We start from the raw sequence: 26367 nt of genomic DNA, 5'->3' as shown, positions 1-26367 counted from the left end.
AAGGTCAGTGGCTGGGTAGCCTTTAGCTATATATACGAAGACAGTAACTTGTTCTCGAAAGAACAGTTACTGTTGATGACCGTGCAGCTTTTCCCTGGAATAAACGATGACTAACTGACAACCTTAGCTGCCGACAGATGTTGTTGATATACCTCTATGTGGACAACTGAAAATGTGTGCCCCGACCGGGACTGTCCACATCGAGGTATATCAACAACACCTGTCGGCAGCTGAGGTTGTCAGTCATCATTTATTCCAGGGAAAAGCTGCACGGTCATCAACAGTAACTGTTCTTTCGAAAACAAGTTACTGTCTTCGTATATTAATTACAGATATTTGAAAAAACACATAAAATTTGAATTCATACCTTTTTACCACATGGTGTGGTTTTTCTGTTGTATTGTCTTTCTACTGTGACTGTTTTGTTCCACAGTTTGTCATCTGCAACCACTTACACCTTAAAGTAGATAAATTACTTAAGCCAAAATTACGATTTGAAAATTATTATTTCTATGCCTGAAATTATATATATATATATATATATATATATATATATATATATATGTGTGTGTGTGTGTGTGTGTGTGTATTTACATGATATTTCACTTACGTTTTCTTTTTCCTCATCTTCATCACTGTCTAACACTATATATTGATTTTTTGGATGTGAGGTCCGCCAGTTATGCAAAACACCGTTTTTCTCCGTACCCAAACATGTTTCGGCACCACTGTGCCATCATCAGTGGGTTTTCGTTTTTTCATTCAGGTGTTCCTGTATTTTTTGTAGAGCTTGCTAGGAAATGCCTGTCTGGGCGACGAAATATCCATCTTTTCATATGCAGCTCCTTGTATTGGCCGTGTTTGCAGTTAAAAATTTTTGGATGTGAGGTCCGCCAGTTATGCAAAACACCCAGCCAGGCATTCCCCAGCAAGCTCTACAACAAATACAGGAACACCTTAATGAAAAAACGAGAACCCACTGATTATGACACAGTGGTGCCGAAACATGTTTGGTTACTTACAAAAACGGTGTTTTGCATAACTGGTGGACCTCACATCCAAAAATTTTTAACTGCAAACACGGTCAATACAAGGAGCTGCATATCAAAAGATGGATACTATATATTGAGCTGTCACAGTCACTGTCACTGTTTCCCTGTTTACCAGCTATAAAAACAAACATGGCGGACAGTGGGACAGTTGAAGGTGTAAAGCAAGATGGCTGATGGGGGAACAGTTGAAAGTGCTCCACACAGTTGTTCTGAATCTTTCAGAGGAGTTTGTGCATCTTTTGTGTGTGTGTGTGTGTGTGTGTGTGTGTGTGTGTGTGTGTGTGTGTATGAGAGACAGAGAGCAGGTTTGAGGATTTTTCATTATTATTATTATTATTATTACAAGTACTTTGTACTTTGTTTTTGTGTGTGTGTATGTTGTGTGTGAAAAGGGAGAGAGAGAGAGAAAGTGAGTGTGACTGTGGGGCTGCAGATTTTTTTTTCTTTTGTGTGTGTGTGTGGAGGGGGGGGGGGGGGGAGAGCTCTATAGGGTGGTCTTGTCTAATAGTTCTTTATATCTCTATCCACAACAATTTCATGGTAGTGACGGAGGATAGGGACGAATAATACCTGGCAAACCACGAGGCGGGCAGATTTGATTAACGAATCATGAAGACCAATGTGTTGATCAACAGTGGAGTGGTACCATCTTTTTTCAAATAGTTTTCCACATTGGTTGGTTGTTTGGGGAAGGAGACCAGACAGCGTGGTCATTGGTCTCATCGGATTAGGGAAGGATGGGGAAGGAAGTCGGCCGTGCCCTTTCAGAGGAACCATCCCGGCTTTTGCCTGGAGTGATTTAGGGAAATCACGGAAAACCTAAATCAGGATGGCCGGACGAGGGATTGAACCGTCGTCCTCCCGAATGCGAGTCCAGTGTCTAACCACTACGCCACCTCGCTCGGGTTTTCCACATTCTCATCGCAATTATCTAGGAATTGTCTCGCTGAAGTATGTCATCTATACATAAGGATTCGAATCATAGAATGCTTTTAACGTTACCGCCTAGGAACTGAGACCATATGGTGTCCAAAGTCATTACTTTTGGAGTTTGTCTGCAAGCCGGGTTTCTGACAGTGGAGGAAAAAATTCAGTTTTAGTTTATAGTTATGAAAAGAACCATTGTTCACCTAATTCCGTAAGGCTTCAACTTATCGAAGAGTATCCGATTCTCCATAACTATACCACTGATTTCTGAAGATTAGACAGCATTTTTTCTTTCCGAGTGTTACGTTAATAGCCAGCCAGTGCCCCGAGCGTCGCAATAAGCTAACATACTCAAATCTCCATACAGGGTGGAATCGCGCTTCTAAAAGAAAAACTGTTGGACAAATAGAAATCTGACGATGTGGCTCACACTGAGGAAGGCTGTGAATCTGTTACCACCGTGGTCGACTTCTATCTGTATTCTGTCAAATGGATCACTAAGTTTCCTTTCATGGTCACACACTTTTTGTTAACAGATTACCGGTTTCGGTCTTTAATGACCATCATCTGATCTGGAGCAAAACTGGGAAAAACATAAATACACTCGTAGATTGTCTACAGCTTAAAAACAATACATAGACCATTATGAAAAGTAGTACTGACAATATATACATTTGTGCGCTTTAAGTATGAAGATGCATACCTGTTTCATAAAAACAAAGTCCTAATCTACTGCAGCCATATTGGCATCGTCAAATGTTAAATGCAGAATCAGCACCAGCATCGTCAAATACATATAAATAACATCATATGCACGAGTCATGTTGTCAGTAGCACTACTGTTTAAAACAAGCTGCCGTACAGCTTTTGTTGTTGTAAGTGTGGTGCCACCGCCAGACACCACACTTGCTAGGTGGTACTTTTAAATCGGCCGCGGTCCATTAGTACATGTCGGACCCGCGTGTCGCCACTGTGTGATCGCAGACCGAGCGCCACCACAAGGCAGCTCTCGAGATACGGACTAGCACTCGCCCCAGTTGTACGGACGACGTAGCTAGCGACTACACTGACGAAGCCTCGCTCCTTTGCAGTGCAGATAGTTAGAATAGCCTTCAGCTAAGTCCATGGCTACGACCTAGCAAGGCGCCATTAGCCTTACATAGCAATCGATACTTATCGTATAAAGCATGTCTCATCAAGAACGATGTATACAACAAGGATGGATTAAAGTTAAGTATTCCAGAAGCTACGTACTTTTCTTTATAGCATTCATTACGTATCCTGTTTCAGACCTCACGCCATCCTTCGTGTGTTTATAGCGTGCATTGCGGTCCCCTCAAATCACACAGTGTCGGCACTTCTGTCGACACATCAGTAAGTTCACCAGATGTCGCTAATGTCGGCGTACACCAGTCTTCAATAATTAATTGAAACAGTGCAAATAAAGGGGGCATACAATAGTTGAAGTCTGTAGTGAGCTTATAACGTATAAAGGCATTGCAGTAATAAAAAGCAATAAAAAGAAGAACATGACAAAAGTAAGATTGTTAAAATGAGGAAGAGTTAACAAACAGTGGTTGACATATGCTCTAGTGCCAATATTATAGATAATGGCATAAATATTAAACACCTTTGACCACTGTCAACACAGAGGCACTAGAAGCTCACCTAGTCAAGTCTCCATACCGATGGTGGAATTCTCGAAACTTGTGTAGAGTCACCGGAACCTCGCGGAATTCCAGAATGTTCCCAATGATGGGCAGCGTGGGCGGCCCTGGAACGTCCACGCGGGGTCTGGTGACCCATAGCCACCACAGTACCGCCGCGACGCCGGCGCAGCACCACACCGCCAGCTGCGTCAACAACCACGACCACCACACCATGGTGGCCACTGGTAACCAACCTACAGTCAGAAGCACAGCTGATCACTCTTTGGCATGGTTTTCATTACTGTGCACAGGCAAGTTCAGTAAGGATGGCAAGCATCAGATGGCGTTCTACAGCTATTGCGTGCAAAATAGATCCTGAATAAAGCCGTAAAGATCACTTAGTCCTCGTGGTCTAGAAGTTAAGTCCCATAGTGTTCAGAGCCATTTGAACCATTTTTGTGATTAAAAGTATCCTAACACCCCCAAAAACACACGTTTTTCGTATTAGGTGCATTGTGCTGTCACCTACTGCCAGGTACTCCAAATCAGCGACCTCAGTAGTCATTAGACATGGTGAGAAAAATGCGGAAACTATGGGCAAATATTTGTACACATTTTCCGTGTACGACTTACGAAATTCATAACCTAGCATTAAACCTTTTCGTGACAGGAATATGCATTTCACCTCACAAAACATGTATTAAGACAAATTACACCTGACGATGGACCCACAGGGTCCGAAATGCATCGTGTAGTCAATAAAACACGAAAATGTTGTGACTGAAGGCGTTGTTCAGTTCATACCTCCAAAGTTTTCTTTGCATTCCTGGGTAAAATTATTTACGGTAAAATTGACACAAATTTTACGGTTACTTTGAACTTTCACCCAGAATCGTGAAACTAGGAAGTTTCCAGTATTATTATTATTATTATTATTATTATTTTACCAAGTCGGTCTGTGACATTGGTTGAATACAATTCACTGACGTCAACAGGCAGCTATAGTTTTGCGTTCTTGGTGTTCATATGTATTTCCCCAACATCTGCTGACTTGGGCGACTGACATTTACAGACTACCAGACTGCTGAGATTTATATCCTAACCCAGTTCGATTCAGCTCTTGAAATCTGTTGATTCCAAATTTATTTGCTGACTGTGAATTGCTTGACATCAGATGCATTAGGGATAGATGTATTACCTGTTATTGAAATACGAAAATTTGTGTCAGACCGGTGCTCGAGGAGGAGGAGGATATTGGTGTTTAATGTCCCGTCGACATCGAGGTCATTAGAGACGCAGCACCAACTCGGATTAGGAAAGGATGGGGAAGAAAATCGGCCGTGCCCTTTCACAGAAACCACCCCGGCATTTGCCTGAAGCGATTTAGGGAAATTACAGAAAACCTAAATCAGGATGGCCAACGGCCTTGCCGCAGTGGTAACACCGGTCCCCGCCAGGTCACAGAAGTTAAGCGCTGTCGGGCTGGGCTAGCACTTGGATGGGTGACCATCCGGTCTGCCGAGCACTGTTGGCAACCGGGGTGCATTCAGCCCTTGTGAGGTAAACTGTGGAGCTTCTTGATTGAGAAGTAGCGGCTCCGGTCTCGTTAACTGACACACGGCCAGGGGAGCGGTGTGGTGACCACATGCTCCTCCTTATCCGCCTCCAGTGATGCTTGTGGGCTGAGGATGACACGACGGCCGGTCGGTACCTTTGCGCCTTCGTGGCCTGTTCGGGAGGAGTAAATCCGGATGGTCGGACGCGGTTTTGAACCGTCGTCCGGAGGCGAGTCCAGTATGCTAACCATTGCGCCACCTCGCTCGGCTCGGTGCTCGGTGCTCGAACCCAGATATCCTGGCTTATTGCGAGTGATCGCGTTAACCACTTTGACTATCCGTGGACGCTTATGGACCGACCCCAACCTTTGCGTGTCACATTTCCTACATCGTTATGCCGTAATCGCCTATATTAATTTCCTAACGCGCGCCACCATTATTAATTGGACTTCCACACAGGGATATTGTGACTACGAGGAACAGAGAGCGCTATTGTCATCACTGTATACCCATCTAGGCTTGAAATATTTAACTGGCATGTCTGAAAAAACTGACATTACTGACGAAATTTATTCACTGACTGCCAATTCTTTGACATCCGATGTGATTAAAACGCCGGCTGGGGTGGCCGAGCGGTTCTAGGCGCTACAGTCTGGAACCGTGCAACCGCTACGGTCGCAGGTTGGAATCCTGCCTCGGGCATGGATGTGTGGGATGTCCTTGTGTTACTTAAGTTTAAGTAGTTTTAAGTTCTAGGGGACTGATGACCTTAGAAGTTAAGTCCCATAGTGTTCAGAGCCATTTGAACCATTTTTGTGATTAAAAGTATCCTAACACCCCCAAAAACACACGTTTTTCGTATTAGGTGCATTGTGCTGTCACCTACTGCCAGGTACTCCAAATCAGCGACCTCAGTAGTCATTAGACATGGTGAGAGAGCAGAATGGGGCGCTCTGCGGAACTCACGGCCTTCGAACGTGGTCAGGTGATTGGGTGTCACTTGTGTCATAAGTCTGTACGCGAGATTTCCACACTCCTAAACATCTCTAGGTCCACTGTTTCCGATATGATAGCACAAAAGCGTACAGGCCGACCTCGTCTGTTGACTGACAGAGACCGCCGACAATTGAAGAGGGTGTAATAGGCAGGCATCTATCCAGACCATCACACAGGATTTCCAAACGGCATCACAATCCACTGCAGGTACTATGACAGTTAGGCGGGAGGTGAGAAACCTTGGATTACGTGGTCGACCGGCTGTTGATAAGCAACACATCACGCCGGTAAATACCAAACGACACGTCGCTTGGTGTAAGGAGCGCAAACATTGGATGATTGAACAGTGGAAAAAGGTTGTATGGAGTAACTAATCGCGAAACACTATGTGGCGATACGATGGCAGAGTGTGAGTATGGCGAATGCCCGGTGAACGTCATCTGCCAGTGTGAAATTCGGAGGCCGTTGTGTTATGGTATGGTCGTGTTTTTCACGTGGAGGACTAGCACCCCTTGTTGTTTTACGTGGCACTACCACAGCACAGGCCTACATTGATGTTTTAAGCGCTTTCTTGCTTTCCACTCTAGAAGAGAAATTCGGGGTTGGCGATTGCATCGTTCAACACGATCGAGCACCTGTTCATAATACACGGCCTGTGGCGGAGTGCACGACAATAACATCCCTGTAATGGACTGGCCTGCAGAGAGTCCTGAGCTGAAGCCTATGGAACACATTTGCGAATTTTTGGAACGCCGACTTCGTGCCAGACCTCACAGCCCGACATCAGTACATCTCCTCAGCGCAGCACTCCGTGTAGAATGGGCTGCCATTCCCCGAGAAACCTTCCAGCACCTGACTGAACGTATGCCTGCGAGAGTGGAAGCTGTCATCAAGGCTAAGCGTCGGCCAAACCGTACTGAATTCCAGAATTAGGGATGGAAGTCGTCACGAACTTGTAAGTCAGATTCAGCCAGGTGTCCAGATACTTTTGATCACAAAGTTTATGAGGTATACATGTATTACCTACAGCCACGAGCGAAAATATTATGACCACTGACGACTGCGAGGCTGAATGCCCCCTGTTGGTGTTGCGGCCACGTGATGCTGTAAGGAAAGAATGTAAGAGGGACGAATGGACAGTCATTCTACGTGCGTAAATCCACTGACGCAAGCGGTTTTCACAAAGGGCACATTGTTGTGGCGAATATGGTCGCCTGTTGGCGTACTACTGTCGTGAGCACGTTTGGAGAATGGTTGAAGGATGGTGAGACAACGAGTAGGCCGTAATGGTATTGGTCGACCATGTATCATCACAAAACATAGAGGTCTGAGGATCCCCGTCTGTGTAATCCACGATATGCAGCGATCTTTGGCAGATGTGACGACACAGTACAATTCTGGTGCAGGCACGAGTATTTCGGAGCACACCGTTCAAACGCCATGTTGAACATGGACCTCCACATCACACAACCTCTGCACATTCTTGTGTTGACCCAACGACATTGTCAGTTATGACTGCAGAGCGCACAGCATCAATGAGTTTTCACTGTGAATCAGTAGACACGTGTCGCCTGTCGAAGGAATCTCATTTCTTCCTACACCAGGTCGATCGCAGGGTACTTACACGCCGTCATCCAAGCGAACGGTTGCACTGCGCCACACATGCAGGCAGCTGAGGGCATATTTATGCTTGGTGTATATTGAGTTGGGCTTCCATGGGATCTTTGTTGGTAATCGAAGGCAGTGAACAGCGTGAGCGTTATTGAGGACCATCTGCATTGCTTCACGCTTGAAGTCTCTCCTTACGATGATGACATCTTCAAGCAGGATAACTCCCCATGTTGCAAAAATGGCTCTGAGCACTATGGGACTCAACTGCTGTCGTCATCAGTCCGCTAGAACTTAGAACTACTTAAACCTAACTAACCTGAGGACATCACACACACCCATGCCTGAGGCAGGATTCGAACCTGCGACCGTAGCAGCATCGCGGCTCTGGACTGGAGCGCCTAGAACCGCACCGCCACCGCGGCCGGCCCCATGTTGCAAGGTCAGAATCGTTCTACTTTGGTTTGAGGGGCATTATAGTGAACTCACATTGAAGTCCTGCACAGCAAATGTGCCTGATCTGTACACTTTGTTTTCTTTCTTTCACTTGTGCCTTTTTCCCACAATGACACAGGGTCGGCATGGTTAATCAGATGTGGCAAGATTAATTTAAGGGGTGGCCAGATGCCCTTCCTGCCGCCACCCCGTACCCCCCAGGATGAAATTAGTGCACCCCAACTGTCTGTGTCTAGTGTAATCCATGGAATAGTGCGAATGTGTTCAGATGTCTGCGAGCCGTGTAACTGAGGCGGGACGCGGGGACCAGCCCGGTATTCACCTAGTGGGATGTGCAAAACCGCCTAAAAACCACATCCAGGCTGGCCGGCACATCAGCCTCCCTTTAAGCCGCCGGGTGGATTCGATCCGGGGCCGGCGCGCCTACCTGAGTCCAGGAAGCAACGCATTAGCGCTCTCGGCTAACCTGGCGGGTGTGCCTAATCTGTACACTCTGGAACACCTATTGGGCGCCAGCTCTGTACCTACACAACACCATCCCGTAATTTGCGGGAATTGCTTGACCTGAGAGTGTACATCTAGTGCCGCAGACTTCTGGAATCTTTCGAGGACCTGTAGAATCCATGCCAAGCAGAATCTCTGTTGTACTGTGTTTGAAAAGTGGAACAACACGTTGTTAAACAGGTGGTCGTGCTGTCTTGATTCATCGGTGTATTAGCGACACATGAAAATTTGTACCAGACCAAGAATTGAGCCCGGATTGTCCACTTATTGCGAGCTGCCTCCGTCAACCACTTCGGCACTCCTTGCCTGTCTATGGACCTACCCCAATCTCCATATGTCACAATGTCTACATCCTTACGCCACAGTTCGCCATATTCATCACTTAGAGCGCGCCATTATTTTTAACTGCATTTATGAGCAGGGGTAATGAGACTACAAGGAATCGTGGACGCTGTTACTATCGTCACGTACCTGCATAAGAGGGAAATCGGGGGTTCGAATCCCGGTCCGGTACAAATTTTCGTATGACACTAATAAGTAGTACATCTGTACCCAATACAGCGGATGTCAAATAATTTAGAGTCAGTGAATAAATTTCGAATTGTTTCGTTCAGCTGTGGATTATGAATAATGTCCGTTGCTTCAGACATGTCGGAAGGTATTACAAGCCTAAATGGTATGCGAGGGCAACAAAAGGCAACAGGGATCTCGGTTCCTTGTAGTCTCTTTCTTCCTATGCAGGAATCTGGTGAATAATGCTGGAGAACCTTAGGTGATGTATTCGGGGGACTTTGGCGTAAGGAGCTAGGTAGTGCGACATATGGTGGTTTCCGAGATATGTATTCGTAGTCGCGAATATGGTCAACCGTCAGCTGTATACTGAAGTGACAACGATGAACACTCTCTAAATGTGTTTTGTGTGTGGAAATAGTGACAGTAGAAGATGCAGCATCTGCCAATGTAAGTAACTTAAAAGCAGATGTCCTCGGTTTAGCGAAGTACCTTAAATCACTTAATAAAGGCAAGGCCTCAGATACTGACAGTATACCAGTCGAGTTCCTTCCAGAGTATACTAATACAATAGCCCCATACTTAGCAGCAACACGCAATTACTCCCTCATCGAAAGATGCGTACGTAAAGACTGGAAGTTGCACAAGTCACTCCAATACCCTTGAAAGCAAACAAAAGTAATCCGTTGAATTACAGACTCATATTACTAACGATTCACGGTAGGACTTTTGGAACATATACTGTATTCCAAGATTATGAATTACCTCGAGGAAAACAATTTATTGACAAATAGCCATCACAGATTCAGAAAATATCGTAAAATACTATTCTTATCAAACATTGTTCCTTATTCTCAAGAACTAATGAGTGCTATTGACCAGGGATTTCAAGTGGATACCTGCTTTTTTTCAGAAGGACATTGACACCGTTCCTCACAAGCGACTTCCAACCAATTGCTTGCCTATGGAGTATCAATAGTGCATCTGATTAGATTAGATTAATTATTCATTCCATACACCCACAAAAGAGGGGATCCTCTTGGGTGTGGAATATGTCAGATAAACACATTACAAAAATGTAATTAGAAAATCTTGAGTTTCATTAATTTTAATGATCCTCAGTCAATAAACAGTAAAATTATGTACATGAATTAAAATTAAACTTCTAATATTTAAAGGTTTAATACTTACATCTGCTTACATTAAATCCATCATTCACACAGTAGCTAGTTACTTGGCTATTACAACCAAGTATTGTCAAAAATTATAGTAAATTATTCACTTCAATGATCGTCAGTTAAGAAGTCAAATTATGTACAAGATTTAAAATTAAACCTCCACTATTTACAGATGTAAGACTTACATCGGCATTCCATACATCCATCATTCATACAGTAGGTAGTTACTTGGCTGTTTTTTTTTTTTTTTCAAAAATTAAAGTATAACAAATTTTCATTACAATGGTCTACTGCACTTGTTGAGAAATTCACGGATGGAATAGAAGGAGTTGGCCACCAAAAATTCTTTTAAATTATGTTTAAATTGTTTCTTGTCTGAAACTAAACTGTTTATGGCTGTTGGAAACTTATTGAAAATATGCGTCACTGAATAAGTGATTTTAAATCTTTATGTATATTCTTCTTATTCCTAGAATTGGTACTGTGTACTAACCAGTTAGTTGGAAAAAGAGATGTGTTATTTACAACAAACTTCATTAAGGAATAAATATACTGAGAAGCTGTGGTTAGTATGCCCAATTCTTTGAATACGTTTCGACATGATGTTCTTGGATTTACACTACACATTAATCTTATTATACGCATCTGTACCCTAAACATTTTTTCTCGGTTGGTGGAGTTACACAAAATATGATGGAGTGAAAATAAGCAAAATATGCCAGTTTTTTTATATTTATATCTCCTATGTCTGACATCATTCGCATTGCAAACACAGCCTGTTTAGGCGCTTTAGCAGTTTGTTAGTATGTCGCTCCCAACTGAATTTATTATCAAGTTGTAATCCCAAGAATTTTACACTCTCAACTTCTCCTGTTTCCATGTCATCATATTTTGTACACACACTAGAAGGAAATCTCTTGGAAGCTCTGAACTGCATATAGTGGGTCTTTTCAAAGTTTAATGGCAGTGAATTGGCTATGAACCACTTATTAATGTCAGTAAAAATTTGATTAGCTGCCATTTCCCAATTTATATTTCATTTACTATTTGTTGCAATGTTTGTATCATCTGCAAATAAGACAAACTTGGCATCTGGTAATGTAACAGATGACAGGTCATTAATATATATAAGAGAAAGTAGTGGACCTAGTATGGAACCTTGGGGAACACCACATGTAATTTCGTCCCAGTCAGATAATGTCTGATTGCCTACTGCTGAAGTGTTACATAATGACACCTTTTCTTTGTGTTAGTAAGACATGACTGAAACCACTTTGAAGCACTACCAGTGATGCCGTAATATTTTAATTTACTTAAGAGAATGCTGTGACTCACACAGTCAAAAGCCTTTGACAGGTCACAGAATATGCCAGTTGCCTCTAATTTGTTGTCTAATGAATTATGGACATTTTCACTGTAAGCGTAAATAGCCTTCTCAATATCAGAACCCTTAAGAAACCCAAACTGTGACTGTGACAGTATGTTATTTTCACTAAGGTGCTTAAGTAGACGCTTCAACATAACGTTTTCCATACTGCATTGGTGGTTCTGTGCCAGAAAGGTCGCAGTTCCTAATAACTGATCGTGAGTCATCGGGTGAAACACAAGCAATATCTGGCGTTCCCCAAGGAAGTGTTATGCATCCTCTACTGTTCCTGATCTGCATAATTTAGAGTCCTCAGATAATACTGTCATTTCGAGAATTTTTAAAGTCGTCAGATGTCTAAAACCACCTGAAAAATGATTTAGACGAGATATATTTATTACGAGAAAAGTGGCAATTGACTCTAAATAATGAAAAGTGTGAAGTTATCCACGTGAGTACTAAAACGAATCCGTTAATTTTCGGTAACACGATAAATCACACACGTCTAAAGGCTGTGAAAGCAACCAAAGACTTAGGGGCTGCAATTACAAACAACTTAAATTGGACCGATGACGTTGATAATGTGGTGGAGGAGTCAAACTAAAGAATGCGATCTAGGACATTTACAAGACGCAATATGTTTAATAAAGAGAAGGCCTACACCAGACTTATCCGCCCTCTTCTGGAGCACTGCTGTGCGGTGTAGGATCCGTATAAGATAGGATCGATGAAGGACACAGAAAAAGTTGAATGAAATGGGGCTCCGTGTACCACTGCGAAATAGGGGAGGGTGTACCACGAATACGTTACGCGAATTGGGTTGGCAATCCTTTAAAGATAGGCGTTTTTCGTTGCGGCAGGTTCTTCTCGTGTAATTTCAATTATCAACTTTCTCCTCAGAGTGTGAAAATATTTTGCTGACATAGGGAGAAATGCTCATCATAATGAAATAAGAAAAATCAGATCTCCCACGAAAAGATTTAAGTGTTCTTTTTTCCCGCTCGCTGCTCTGCCAGGCACTAAATTGTGAATTGCAGGGTAATCATGTAGATGTAGATCTGAAGCATGTAAAGCATGTAAATTTAACGACGTAAAAACGGCGGAAAGCACAAAAACGTGCACTTATCTATTTATTTACTGTAAATAGCTTCAAATCTAAATAGGTTTACGTGATTTAGTTTTGTGAAATGCAGTTATTATTTCATACACAATATTTCAAAAAAATAGCTGCAGTCAACATGTGTCTGACTGCAACGATTGTGATACGTTCGTTTCTTGTTATAAGAAGTAGGTGAAGAGCGTTCCTACTCTCTCTTGTTTGTTAGCCTTCATATTGATAGCTGCGTTCCTTCCGTATAAGTAAGTACTTATTCTTTTGTGTAGACAAAGGTGATGTAAGCGTCACGTACTATCTTTAGAACTATTTGCAGTTAAATTTATGTAAATTAGTCAAGTCTCGTGCTTTCTCATTTTACCAGTTCTCCTAATAGATATATGACACAAGAAATGTTTTACTGCTTTACTGTCACAGCGAACGACCAATACGAGCTTAACGGATCGTCACGAGGAGACGCAGTGGCCGAATACTTACGACTAGTATTCTGCCATTTATTCATTTGCAACTTGCTACAGCGTCCCTGAGATTGTCAATCGTCACGAAGCGTTTTGCAAACTTGGATACAAGCGCGGAACCTTAAATGATCTGGCCACAGTCTCCAAGCTATGATTCCGTTTCACCCATAAATAACAGACACCGGCACCGCAAAACTGATGGTGATATTGAAAGGTGTAATGTTTTCTAAACTTTATAGCTGTCTGCTCCAGTTAAATTTTAACACTTTTCTTTCCAGTGATTAATTTCAATTTCTATTTAGTCAAATTTTCTTGCGTGAGCAGATGAGTCAGATTCAGAGCATTGTGTCAAACGATGAACCGTATGAACCGTCTTATTTGTAATGTCTGAAGATCTGTGAACGTCTCCCTAACAGTGAAGCTACTGTTTATGGTCAAATTTTACATTTCGCACGCTACGTTTGTAAAATAAACCCGCTTAAATTTTCTTACGTGTGCTCGTGCCGTCTCTAGCACCTTTGCCCGTCGGCTACACTGCAATATATCTTTCCCTCCCTTTCACTTCCCCTCAATTGCATACGGGTGCCCACCTCTGTTTGCATGAAGTGTACACAAAGTAGGTCTGTACCTGAGAACCTGATTTTATACTGTATTCAAACATTATAGCTGCATCCATATGAAGGTAAAACCGAGCGCCAAGTGGAAATTGGCACAAAGTGCTGTGGTATTCTGACACGTTACTACCCTTAAGGGGGGTAGGACTTCAAACGGACCGACTTGGAGCACGAGAGACACCACGGGACATTTTAATTTCCACTGTCTATACTTTTACATATAAATTCATAAAACGTTGTCAGTATGGCCAAGAAGGACTCAGGATCCACACTCATAGGAATTAAAGTTCAAAAATATAGCAAAGTAATCGTTTTTACATTTGAAAATTCACGATTTTTTCACTTACTATTGGCTGCATTTGTTGCTATAGGTACACTTTTCTTCATAAGCAAGAGAGAGTCTTCGATGAATTTTGCACAGCTTACACACCATACTTACAGGTGTATGACTCTGTGGAATTTATTTAATTCATGAAATTTTAAACTTCATGTTTAGAAAAAACTCAAATTTTACTGTTAATTATCTCAATTTTTACTACAGTTTTTAATAGATTTGGAAAATTCTAGAGTTTTGCATTAAGGAGTTTGTGGTTAATAAGCATACCAAATTTGAAGGCAATAGGATATTTATTTTGGATGCTACATGTACCTAAGTACAGAAATTTGTGTTTAGCAGAAAATGGCCGTTGAAGTTTCTGCTTGTATATAGCATTCTTGTAGTAATGTCCAGCACCATGAGCAAGTTCTTTTCCATTTTCTAAATCAATTTTCTTCCTTTTCACATTCCTACGATGCTCTCTTCTTGATTTTATTACCTCCAAAAATGAGTTATCTGCTTTCACTACAAGCTGTCAGACTACCGTATAAAAAGCTTTGATGTAGTTCACACCGGGCTTAATTCCCACTTTCACTAAAACATATTTTACGCTTTGCACAACATCATTAAAACATGAAACTTCGTCATAAACACCAATACCATGTGTATTTATTCCCACAAAAATGGCTTTTGGCAATCTTTCCCATACACATAGCTTTGATTGTGGGTACAGGAGGATATTTCTTCAATAAGTTTTCATTTGCAAGGTCCCTGAATATAGGTTTGAAAGCTTCCATTGCAGCATTTTGTAGAGAATTCCTGTGATGATATTCTTCACAACCAGCAATTGACCTTTGGTAGCCACACCATGATTCGCTTTCCTTTGGGCACAAGTTGTGCTTAAGGTTGTTGTCTGTGGACATTTTGTGGAAGTATAAGGCCCAAACTGCTTGCTTCATATTTTTCAAGTCCCCTGTGAATTCTAGGCATCTTTTGCGATAATATGCCACAAACGGACACAAAACAACACAGCCAAATGAAAATCGTTTCGAAATTCACAACACCACACTGCAAGCCTTTCAAAACAGAGAACAAACAAAATCAGCGATCAAAACAATGGACGTCAATAGCAGCAGACAAAGTATATTAATAGTCTTTTGTTTCACGTACGACAATCTCTGGCGCAAATATAAACATCCGAATTCTACAGAGCGAAATACACGCAAATATGACAGAAGAATGCTGTGCAAAGGGGTGTGGCGCTGCATCTTGGTACACTTAAGACCAAATAACGTGCCTTATAATCTCTCAAATATATGTATTTTGTACGACAAACTATTCAGGAAGACGTGTGCTACAAAATAGGCATGTGTCTCAAAAATCTTTTTTTTTTTTTTTAATTTTTGACGTCCCACCCCTTAAAGAGAGTCAAAAACAGTAATTTCAGTGATTTAATATAATTTTAAAAAAAGAAAAAAAGAACAGGGTAGGTATCAGCATATGGTGGTTCCGCGTATTGTCGTCTGCAATATGTACGGCTCAGCGCTGTAATGCAGCCAATGCTCAGTACCACCTTCTTCGTGAAGCTGAGAATGCAAAATATAAGGGAAATAACCACCATCAAAAACTTCCAAATGTTCGTGGGGCCTTTTCCGACAGAAGTAAACCGTACAACGACGTCATTGTTAGTCGACGAATGACCGAATCATTTTTTGCATAGCTTGGGTGAAAATCCTGCAAGGCACAAATAAAATGACCAGTCCAAGTATTTGAGGGACGTATAGCGCAAGAAGGAGTAAAAAGTGTTCGGTCATTAACGTCCACTAACAATGTGCCGCTGACGCCTCTGACCTAGCGAGCCTCTAAAAACACATCATGAAAATTAAAAATCATATAAAAGTGACATGATTTTTGTTAGAAATGAAAGGCACAGCAACTTGAACTTCGTACTCTATCGAGAAAACCTAATTATCATTTGCATAATAATCCTTACAATGAGCACAGCAGAATGGCGTCCGTACCTTACGAGAGCAAGACAACGAAAGGCAAAACTCACAAGCGGTAACAAACATCCGAGCTACAGACACATCAGACGTACCAATTAGATATGACATTTTAGAGTCCATAAACTCACGTAAATGCATAAATTTCAAGTAAGAGCCCAGGTGCAACGATTATAGATTTACATTATGTGATCAAAAGTATCCGGACATCCCAAAACATACGTTTTTCGTATTAGATGCACTGTGCTGTCACCTACTACCAGGTACTCCATACAAACTACCTCAGCAGCCTTTAGGCATCGTGAAAGAGCAGAATGGGGCGCTCCGAGGAACTCACGGATTTCGAAGGTGGTCAGGTGACAGGGTGTCACTTGTTTCATACGTCTGTAAATGAGATTTCCACACTCCTAAACATCCCTACGTCTACTGTTTCCGATGTGACAGTGAAGTGGTAAACGTGAAGGGACACGTACAGCACAAAGGCATACGGGCCGATCTCGTCTATTGACTGACAGAGTTCAAAAATGGCTCTGAGCACTATGGGACTTAACTTCTGAGGTCATTAGCCCCTAGAACTTAGAACTACTTAAACCTAATTAACCTAAGGACATCACACACATCCATGCCCGAGGCAGGATTCGAACTTGCGACCGTAGCGGTCGTGCGGTTCCAGACTGCAGCGCCTAGAACCGCTCGGCCATCCCGGCCGGCACTGACAGAGTCCTCGGACAGTTGAAGAGGGTAGTAATGTGTAATAGGCAGACATCCATCCAGACCATCACACAGGAATTCCATCCTGTATCAGGATCCACTGAAAGTTCTATGACAGTTAGGCGTGAGGTGAAAATACCTGGATTTCATGGTCGAGCGGCTGCTCATAAGCCACACATTACGCCAGTAAAGCCAAATTATGCCTCGCTTAGTTCAAGGAGCGTAAACAATGGACGACTGAACAGTGGAAAAACGTTGTATGGAGTGACGAATCACGGTATACAATGTGGCGATGCGATGGCTGGGTGTGGGTATGTCGAATGCCTGGTGAACGTCATCTGCCAGCGTATGTAGTGCCAACAGTAAAATTCGGAGGCGGTGGTGTTACGTTGTGGTCGTGTTTTTCATAGAGTGGGCTTGCACCCTTTGTTGTTTTGCGTGGCACTATCACAGCACAGGCCTACACTGATGTTTTAAGCACATTCTTGCTTCCCACTGTTGAAGAGCAATTAGCGGATGGCGATTGCATCTTTCAACACGATCGATCACCTGTTCATAATGCACGGCCTGTGGCGGAATGGTTACACGACAGTAACATCCCTGTAATGGACTGGCCTGCACAGAGTCCTGACCTGAATCTTATAGAACACCTTTGGGATGTTTTGGAACGCCGACTTCGTGCCAGGCCTCACCGACCGACATCGATACCTCTCCTCAGTGCAGCACCCTGAGAAGAATGGGCTGCCATACCCCAAGAAACCTTCCAGCACCTGAGTGAACATATGCCTGCGAGAGCGGAAGCTATCATCAAGGCTAGGGGTGGGCCAACACCATATTGAATTCTAGCATTACGGATGGAGGGCGCTACGAAGTGGTGGGTCATTTTCAGCCAGATGTCCGGATACTTTTGATCAGCTAGTGTATTTCACAAGCAGTTCATATACAGGGTGTTACAAAAAGGTACGGCCAAACTTTCAGGAAACATTCCTCATACACAAATAAAGAAAAGATCTTATGTGGACATGTGCTAGAGCTCAATTTAGTTTCGTCAGTATGTACTGTACTTCCTCAATTCACCGCCAGTTGGCCCAATTGAAGGAAGATAATGTTGACTTCGGTGCAATCACGTCATCAACACAGATTTTCTGTGAACGTTTGGGCAGGCATTCTTGGTGATGTCTTGATTGGGCCCCATGTTCTCCCACCTACGCTCAATGCAGCACGTTATCATGATTTCATACGGGATACTCTACCTGTGCTGCTAGAACATGTGCCTTTACGACACAACATGTGGTTCATGCACGATGGAGCTCCTGCACATTTCAGTCAAAGTGTTTGTACGCTTCTCAACAACAGATTCGGTGACCGATGGATTGGTAGAGGCGGACCAATTCCATGGCCTCCACGCTCTCCTGACCTCAACCATCTTGACTTTCATTTATGGGGGCATTTGAAAGCTCTTGTCTACGCACCCCCGGTACCAAATGTAGAGACTCCTCGTGGTCGTATTGTGGACGGCTGTGATACAACACGCCATTCTCCAGGGCTGCATCAGTGCATCAGGGATTCCATGCGATGGAGGGTGGATGCATGTATCCTCGCTAACGGTGGACATTTTGAACATTTCCTGTAACAAAGTGTTTGAAGTCACGCTGGTACGTTCTGTTGCTGTGTGTTTCCATTCCATGATTAATGTGATTTGAAGAGCTCTAACATGGAAAGTAAGCGTTTCCGGACACATTTCCACATAATATATTTTCTTTCTTTGTGTGTGAGGAATGTTTCCTGAAAGTTTGGCCGTACCTTTTTGTAACACCCTGTATCCAAAATATGGTGAAATAAAAAGTAATAATACAATACAGACTAAAATCGGAGGATCGTGAATGTGAAGAAATGTGAATGACCTTCTGGGAGTGGGTCTTTGTTATATGTAAATATTTATAATGCCGCATACTTCCATCTGACAATACGTCAGTTCTCGAATACACAAAAAAGACCAGCAGGAATGATCACATGTTGGTTTGACCAATTCGAGGGGAGGCGTCACGGAGATGATGAGAAACTTGAGCTGGCAGCACTTGAAGGTAGAGCGCCCCGTGAAAGACTACTCACACGGCGGAGAGGGCTGCTCGCGAACACTGGACACGGACGGCACCTGACGCAGAGGTGGAGCGCCGATGACGTAGGGGCCCGCACCGCTGTGAGACTTCAGCGACGTCTGCCGGTGCAGCACTGTACGGTGCAGAATGCAACGCGCTGTTATTATATGCGCCACCCGTCAGCCTTGGACACACCCAGAACCACCCGCACCGGTTCTTAGGCATGACCTTGAGCGTGCATCGGCTCTCAGTAAAAAAGTGCTCTGGGTTTAGAAATTCCCAGCAGATGGAAAGAGCCACGAGTTATCAGATAGGACTGTGAGACGTTGTAATCTGCCACGTATTATCAGGCAGAATATCACAATAGTTTATAAGCTACATGTCGTATCAGATGGTAATATCCCACCGGAAAAGTTGTGCCATAGCATTAAAAAAAAAAAGACAGCAGTGAGTCGCAAAGTCTAGCTTTCGTCGACACTTTTTTTATGCGATTTTATTGTAAACCGGCAATGTATATACGTAAATTGCGTAAAAAAGGTGTAGACAAAAGCTAGACGGGTCTATATGATTTGATTTAAAAGCACGGAAGATAGCTATTCAACAGCTGAAAATATATACAGGGCGGTCCATTAATCGTGACCGGGCCAAATATCTCACGAAATAAGCGTCAAACAAAAAAAACTACAAAGAACGAAACCCGTCTAGCTTGAAGGGGGAAACCAGATGGCGCTATGGTTGGCCTGCTAGACGGCGCTGCCATAGGTCAAAGGGATATCAACTGCGTTTTTTTTAAATAGAAACCCACATATTTTATTACATATTCGTGTAGTACGTAAAGAAATATGAATGTTTAAGTTGCATCACTTTTTTAGCTTTGTGATAGACGGCGCTGTAATCGTCACAAACATATGGCTCACAATTTTAGACGAATAGTTGGTAACAGGTGGGATTTTTAAATTAAAACACAGAACGTAGGTACCTTTGAACGTTTTATTTCGCTTGTTCCAATGTGATACTTGTACCTTTGTGAACTTTATCATTTCTCAGAGCGCATGCTGTTACAGCGTGATTACCTGTAAATACCACATTAATGCAATAAATGCTCAAAATGGTCAATCTCAATGCATTTGGCAATACGTGTAAGGACATTCCCCTCAACAGCGAGTAGTTCACCTTCCGTAATGTTCGCACATGCATTGACAATGCGCTGACGCATGTTGTCAGGCGTTGCCGGTGGATCACGATAGCAAATATCCTTCAACTTTCCCTACAGAAAGAAATCCGGGGACGTCAGATCCGGTGAACGTGCAGGCCACGGTATGGTGCTTCGACGACCAATCCACCTGTCATGAAATATGCTATTCAATACCGCTTCAACCGTACGCGAGCTATGTGCCGGACATCCATCATGTTGGAAGTACATCGCCATTCTGTTATGCAGTGAAACATCTTGTAGTAACATAGGTAGAACATTACGTAGGAAATCAGCATACACTGTACCATTTAGACTGTCATCGATAAAATGGGGGCCAATTATCCTTCCTCCCATAATGCCGCACCATACATTAACCCACCAAGGTCGCTGGTGTTCCACTTGTCGCAGCCATCGTGGATTTTCCGTTGCCCAATAGTGCATATTATGCCGGTTTACGTTACCGCTGTTGGTGAATGACGCTTCGTCGCTAAATAGAACGCGTGCAAAAAGTCTGTCATCGACCCGTAATTTCTCTTGTGCCCAGTGGCAGAAGTGTACACGACGTTCTAAGTCGTCGCCATGCAATTCCTGCTGGATAGAAATATAGTACGGGTGCAATCGATGTTGATGCAGCATTCTCATCACCGACGTTTTTGAGATACCCGAGTCTCGCGCAATTTGTCTGCTATTGATGTGCGGATTAGCCGCGACAGCAGCTAAAACACCTACTTCGGCATCATCATTTGTTGCAGGTCGTGGCTGACGATTCAGATGTGGCTGAACACTTCCTGTTTCCGTAAATAACGTAACTGTGCGGCGAACGGTCCGGACGCTTGGATGATGTCGTCCAGGATACCTAGCAGCATACATAGCACACGCCCGTTGGGCATATTGATCACAATAGCCATACAAAAACACGATATCGACCTTTTCAGCAATTGGTGAACGGTCCATTGTAACACGGGTAATGTATCAAGAAGCAAATACCGTCCACACTGGCGGAATGTTACGTGATACCACGTACTTATACGGTTGTGACTATTACAGCGCCATCCATCACAAAGCGAAAAAAGTGGTCCAACTAAAACATTCATATTTCTTTACGTATTACACGAATATGTGATAAAATTGGGTGTTCCTATTAAAAAAAAAAACGCAGTTGATATCCGTTTGACCTATGGCAGCGCCATCTAGCGGACCAACCATAGCGCCATCTGGTTTCCCCCTTCAAGCTAGACAAGTTTCGTTCCTTGCAGTTTTTTGTTTGATGCTTATTTCGTGAGATATTTGGCCCGGTCACTATCAATGGAGCACAATATATATATATATATATATATATATATATATATATATATATATATATATGTGTGTGTGTGTGTGTGTGTGTGTGTGAAGTTTTCAGTTAATGTAAGTTCACTACCTGTTCATATTACAACATATATAAGCTCTTATGCAGACAAAAGTCAACAGAATGTCAGACACAATAAGTTTACCTCACTACGTACAAGTGAAACGTAACTGGGCTTAGAAGCTTGCTGTGTCTGACGACTAAAACTGATTGCATAAATAAAGTTTTTTACCAGCAGGTCACGACAGTAGTGTGACATTTTTGAAACAATTAATCTCAATAAAGATAAAACGTGAATCTTCAAGTGCACAAAAGGAGCTTTATTTAGCTTACTTTACCGGTTTCAATAGTTTAAATTGCCATCTTCAGAAGTGAAATAGGTTCAAATCATTGGTAAGCCAAAAAATACATTTGCAGTACAAGTATGTTGAGAACAAATATGCAAAGACTAAACAGGAGAAGTATTGCTTGTTAAAACAAATGTAAAATATTTGGACTTGGGTATACCTTTGTTACAGAGTCAGCCGGCCGGAGTGGCTGTGCGGTTTTATGCGCTACAGTCTGGAGCCGAGCGACTGCTACGGTCGCAGGTTCCAATCCTGCCTCGGGCATGGATGTGTGTGATGTCCTTAGGTTAGTTAGGTTTAATTAGTTCTAAGTTCTAGGCGACTGATGACCTCAGAAGTTAAGTCGCATAGTGCTCAGAGCCATTTGAACCATTTCTTACAGAGTCAAATCGCAAAAAAAAAAAACATGATATACGCGATGAGTAGAAAACGATAAACTGTCAAATTGGACTTATAAAGCCATGTAAAAATGATTAATATAAGCACTTCAACGGACAGGTAAGCGGTGGATCAAGCGTTAAGCAAACAGTCACATATAAAAAAATATTACTATGTAAAGGAAGCCAAACAAAGGCAGGCAAACTGTTAAAATTTTATTATCAGTTGATGTTGGCGCCATGGGACGATAGCGAGGCGGTGATACGTGGAACTGTTCAGCATAATGGAGTCGGGGCCGGCCGCTGAATGCGTGTCTGCAGAAAGCGCCGGCGCTTAATTACAAGTTCACCTTGCGTGCAGACCGTTCCCGTAATTTTTCTAGATACTAAGTAAAGTGTGGGAGCTAGGAAACCTTGGTAACTGTTTCAGCAAGACAGTGAGTGAAAGTTGCACATTAAACATTGTAGCAGCTCGTGGCTATGCAAAAAAAAACACGGTTAAAAAGAAAGAGATCTCTGTTACGTCAAAAGAGACTTTTACATATTCGATGTAAACAACAGAATGAATTACTTTAAAAATCTGTTAGCAAGCCAGCTCCGAATCTGTAATCAGATACAAGAAGAACTCGACAAGACGTAAGTTATTGTAAATCATTTAACACGGGAGCTACAGAATAAAAAAAAAATCTATTTTTCAGTGCGAGTCAGTCATTCGACAGATCCTTAGAGTTAAGACGAGAATATTCATAAATTTCAAATCTCTTCTAAACGACTCACTTTGCACCCTTTGCCTAACATATGCAAAATTTGCATATCGAGTAAGGAGGATAGGGGGAAATGTGTGGTTTTCAGTTTCAAGATTTTCTGCAAAAGTTGATTTATAAGAATTTTCACCATTTTTGTTGAGTAAATGATCGCGAAAACAGATCTCAAAAGCCCTCCCTTTTTGTCCTATATAAAATATCGAACACCCACTGCACTGGACTTCGTACATCGCACATTTGTGAACCTCTGGTTAAGTACGACAAGCAGCTTAGATACATTATTCATGTGGTAAACGCTACACTGAACTCATATTTTCTAAACAACTCGACAATACGATATGATTACTCGCCTAGGAAAGCAGTAGTATTTTTTCTTTCACAGTAACATCATCTTTATTAGTAAAGAAGAATTGGCGTACCTATTAGTTTAGCATTATAGATTTTTTTTCACAAGACTTCACGGATCGTCGTTGTTGACACAGGGCACTGAAAATTGTTAAGCTCTGTGGCAGGGTAGCAGAGGGTGTAGAAGGGACTCCAAACATGCGGTCAATCATAGCATGAAAAAATACCGCTTTGTTTTATTTGGTAGTTATTTTCCTCTACATGTCAGAACAGTTTTTTCCGTATACGATACGCAATTTCATGATGATGAAATTAAGTCCATGGCAATGATTTTCTATGTACTACATAAATTTGATTTTCTTGTACCACTAGCAGTTCAGGGAATCACTAAGAGATAAAATCATTTACATCGCCTTAGAATACGACGATGGTATAATTGTACTGTATTGTATTAAACTGAGGACATAGAAACGACGCAGAAGCTTCATCCCGCTGTAGCCCACAGTGGTTCACAACCCCACAACAGGCCACAGCAGTCCACCCACCCCACCGCCGCCCCACGCCGAACTCCGGGTTACTTTGTGGTTCGGCTCCCAGTGAATCCCTCCCCGGGAACGTCTCATACCACACGAGTCTAATCCCAAATGTTTGCGTGGTAGAATATTATGGCGTACGTGTACGTGGAAACGGTGTTTGCGCAGCAATCGCCGACACAGTGTAACTGAGGGGGAATAAGGGGAACCAGCCCGCATTCGTCGATATACATGGAAAACCGCCTTGAAAACCATCCTCAGGCTGGCCGGTACACCGGAGCTCGACACAAATCCGCCGGGTGGATTCGTGGGAAGACCGCGCGGCTAGCCGGGCGGGTCTGGTATCATACATATACTAGCGAAAAAGTCACCTAGAAAACCAGTGAGACAGTTCCCCATAGCAAGACCTTCATCTTGGTGAAATATTCGCTTACTGAAGCTGCAATAGTTATATCTGACACTAATACTCAAAAGCGTTATCATTTCTTTAATTTTTACCAGAATTCAATTTCTTGTACTTCGAGAGATTTTCTCTAATAATTAGGATCGTTTCATCCACTGTAATATTAGTGTTGAGATTCGTGATATCAAGCGACGCAAGCAAATCCCCATAAGAAAAGGTAGCATCTTTAAAAGAGTTAATTTGTTCTGTCCGCCCCCGGTAGTTGAGTGGTCAATGCGACAGAATGTCAATCCTGAGGGCCCGGGTTCGATTCCCGGCTGGGTCGGAGATTTTCTCCGCTCAGAGACTGGGTGTTGTGTTGTCTTAATCATCATCATATCATCCCCATCGACGCGCAAGATGCCGGCCGAAGTGGCCGTGCGGTTACAGGCGATGCAGTCTGGAACCGGAAGACCGCTACGGTCGCAGGTTCGAATCCTGCCTCGGGCATGGATGTTTGTGATGTCCTTAGGTTAGTTAGATTTAACTAGTTCTAAGTTCTAGGGGACTAATGACCTCAGCAGTTGAGTCCCATAGTGCTCAGAGCCATTTGAACCATTTGACGCGCAAGATGCTGAAGTGGCGTCCAATCGAAAGACTTACACCTGGCGAACGGTCTTCCCGACGGGAACCCCTAGTCACGCGACATTTACTGAAAAAGATGTATAGTATGTGTAACATATCTTGAGGAGAAACGATAACTTCGAGAAACACAACGGGCTATCAATTCCATTAACAATCGGAGTAATGTGCCAAGCATTGTTACGTGTCTTAACTTACGATCTTGAAGTTGCCGTCTTAGTTTTCATGGTTAACGAGGTAGCGCGGTCTTTCAGAGAGAAAAGGGAATCACAAGAATCAAAGGCTGTTTTATACTGAGATGACAAAAGTCGTGGGATGCCTCCTAGTATCATCTCGGACCATCTTTTGCCCGACCTTGTGCAATAGCTGGGCGTGGCACCTGAACATCAAGTCGTTGAAGTCCCCTGCAGAAATACTGGGCCATGCTGCCTCTACAGCCGTCCATAACTGCAGAAGTGTTGCCAGTGCAGGATTATGGGCACGAATTGACCTCTTGATTATTTTCGATAAACGTTCATTTGACCTGGAACTCAAGGAAGGCAGGATTCGGTTACGATTGTGGACGGGGCCGTCATCAGTTACTTTTGCAATTACACGAATTTATTTTAAAACGGTAATTCCAGACTCAGCTATAAATCAAGATACCACAGGTTATTAATGAAGGAATAAACAACTGTCTAATTAATACTGCTTTCAGTGCATTACAATTTACCAAAGGATCATAAAATACAGACACAGCAAATAATGTTTTAAAAACAAGCCAATGTGATCCTAATTAGAATTTCAAGGCAAGTAACCACAGTCACGGCTGAAGGCCTTTAACGTCAAGAACGGCAATTATAAAAAAATTTAACAAACATACTGTAAAACAGCAATGCAATAAATTGGTTCAAATGGCTCTGAGCACTATGGGACTTAACATCTAGGGTCATCAGTCCCCTAGACCTTAAAACTACTTAAACCTAACTAACCTAAGGACAGCACACAACACCCAGCCATCACGAGGCAGAGAAAATCCCTGACCCCGCCGGGAATCGAACCCGGGAACCCGGGCGTGGGAAGCGAGAACGCTACCGCACGACCACGAGATGCGGGATGCAATGCAATAGCAAGGTTAATTTAAAAAGACAGGCAACTGATCACCGTACGGGTGAGACAAAATGATGATAAACTTGATAGCACAACCATTTAAACCTGCTGTAACGCAAGAAAGGAAATTATATTAAAAATTTAAAAAAGACATAGGAGCAAAACAGTAAATACAACAGAAAGGTTAATTTAAAAGGAAAGGCAATTGATCGCCAAACAGGTGACACA

At 42.7% G+C, this 26367-nt stretch overlaps 1 protein-coding gene and 1 pseudogene across 1 annotated transcript in view; one reads left to right on the top strand and one right to left on the bottom strand.

Moving 5' to 3' along the window:
• Positions 1-19237, bottom strand: part of LOC124550958 (cytochrome P450 4C1-like) — an 87470-nt gene extending 68233 nt beyond the window's left edge. Inside the window, exons 1-2 of the mRNA XM_047125773.1 lie at positions 19131-19237; positions 3648-3882 (exon numbers count right to left, since the gene is read on the bottom strand). Coding sequence (XP_046981729.1) covers positions 3648-3862 — 215 coding nt within the window. The 5' untranslated portion in view covers positions 3863-3882; positions 19131-19237. The remainder of the gene's footprint in view (positions 1-3647; positions 3883-19130) is intronic.
• Positions 5045-5162, top strand: LOC124551627 (annotated as a pseudogene).
• Positions 19238-26367: the final 7130 nt, after the last annotated feature.

The sequence above is a fragment of the Schistocerca americana genome, chromosome 9 (genome assembly GCF_021461395.2).
Source record: "Schistocerca americana isolate TAMUIC-IGC-003095 chromosome 9, iqSchAmer2.1, whole genome shotgun sequence".
In the NCBI taxonomy this organism is placed as follows: domain Eukaryota; kingdom Metazoa; phylum Arthropoda; class Insecta; order Orthoptera; family Acrididae; genus Schistocerca; species Schistocerca americana.
The sequence above is the reverse complement of the archived record's forward strand: the minus strand, read 5'-3'. Positions and strand labels throughout refer to the sequence as shown.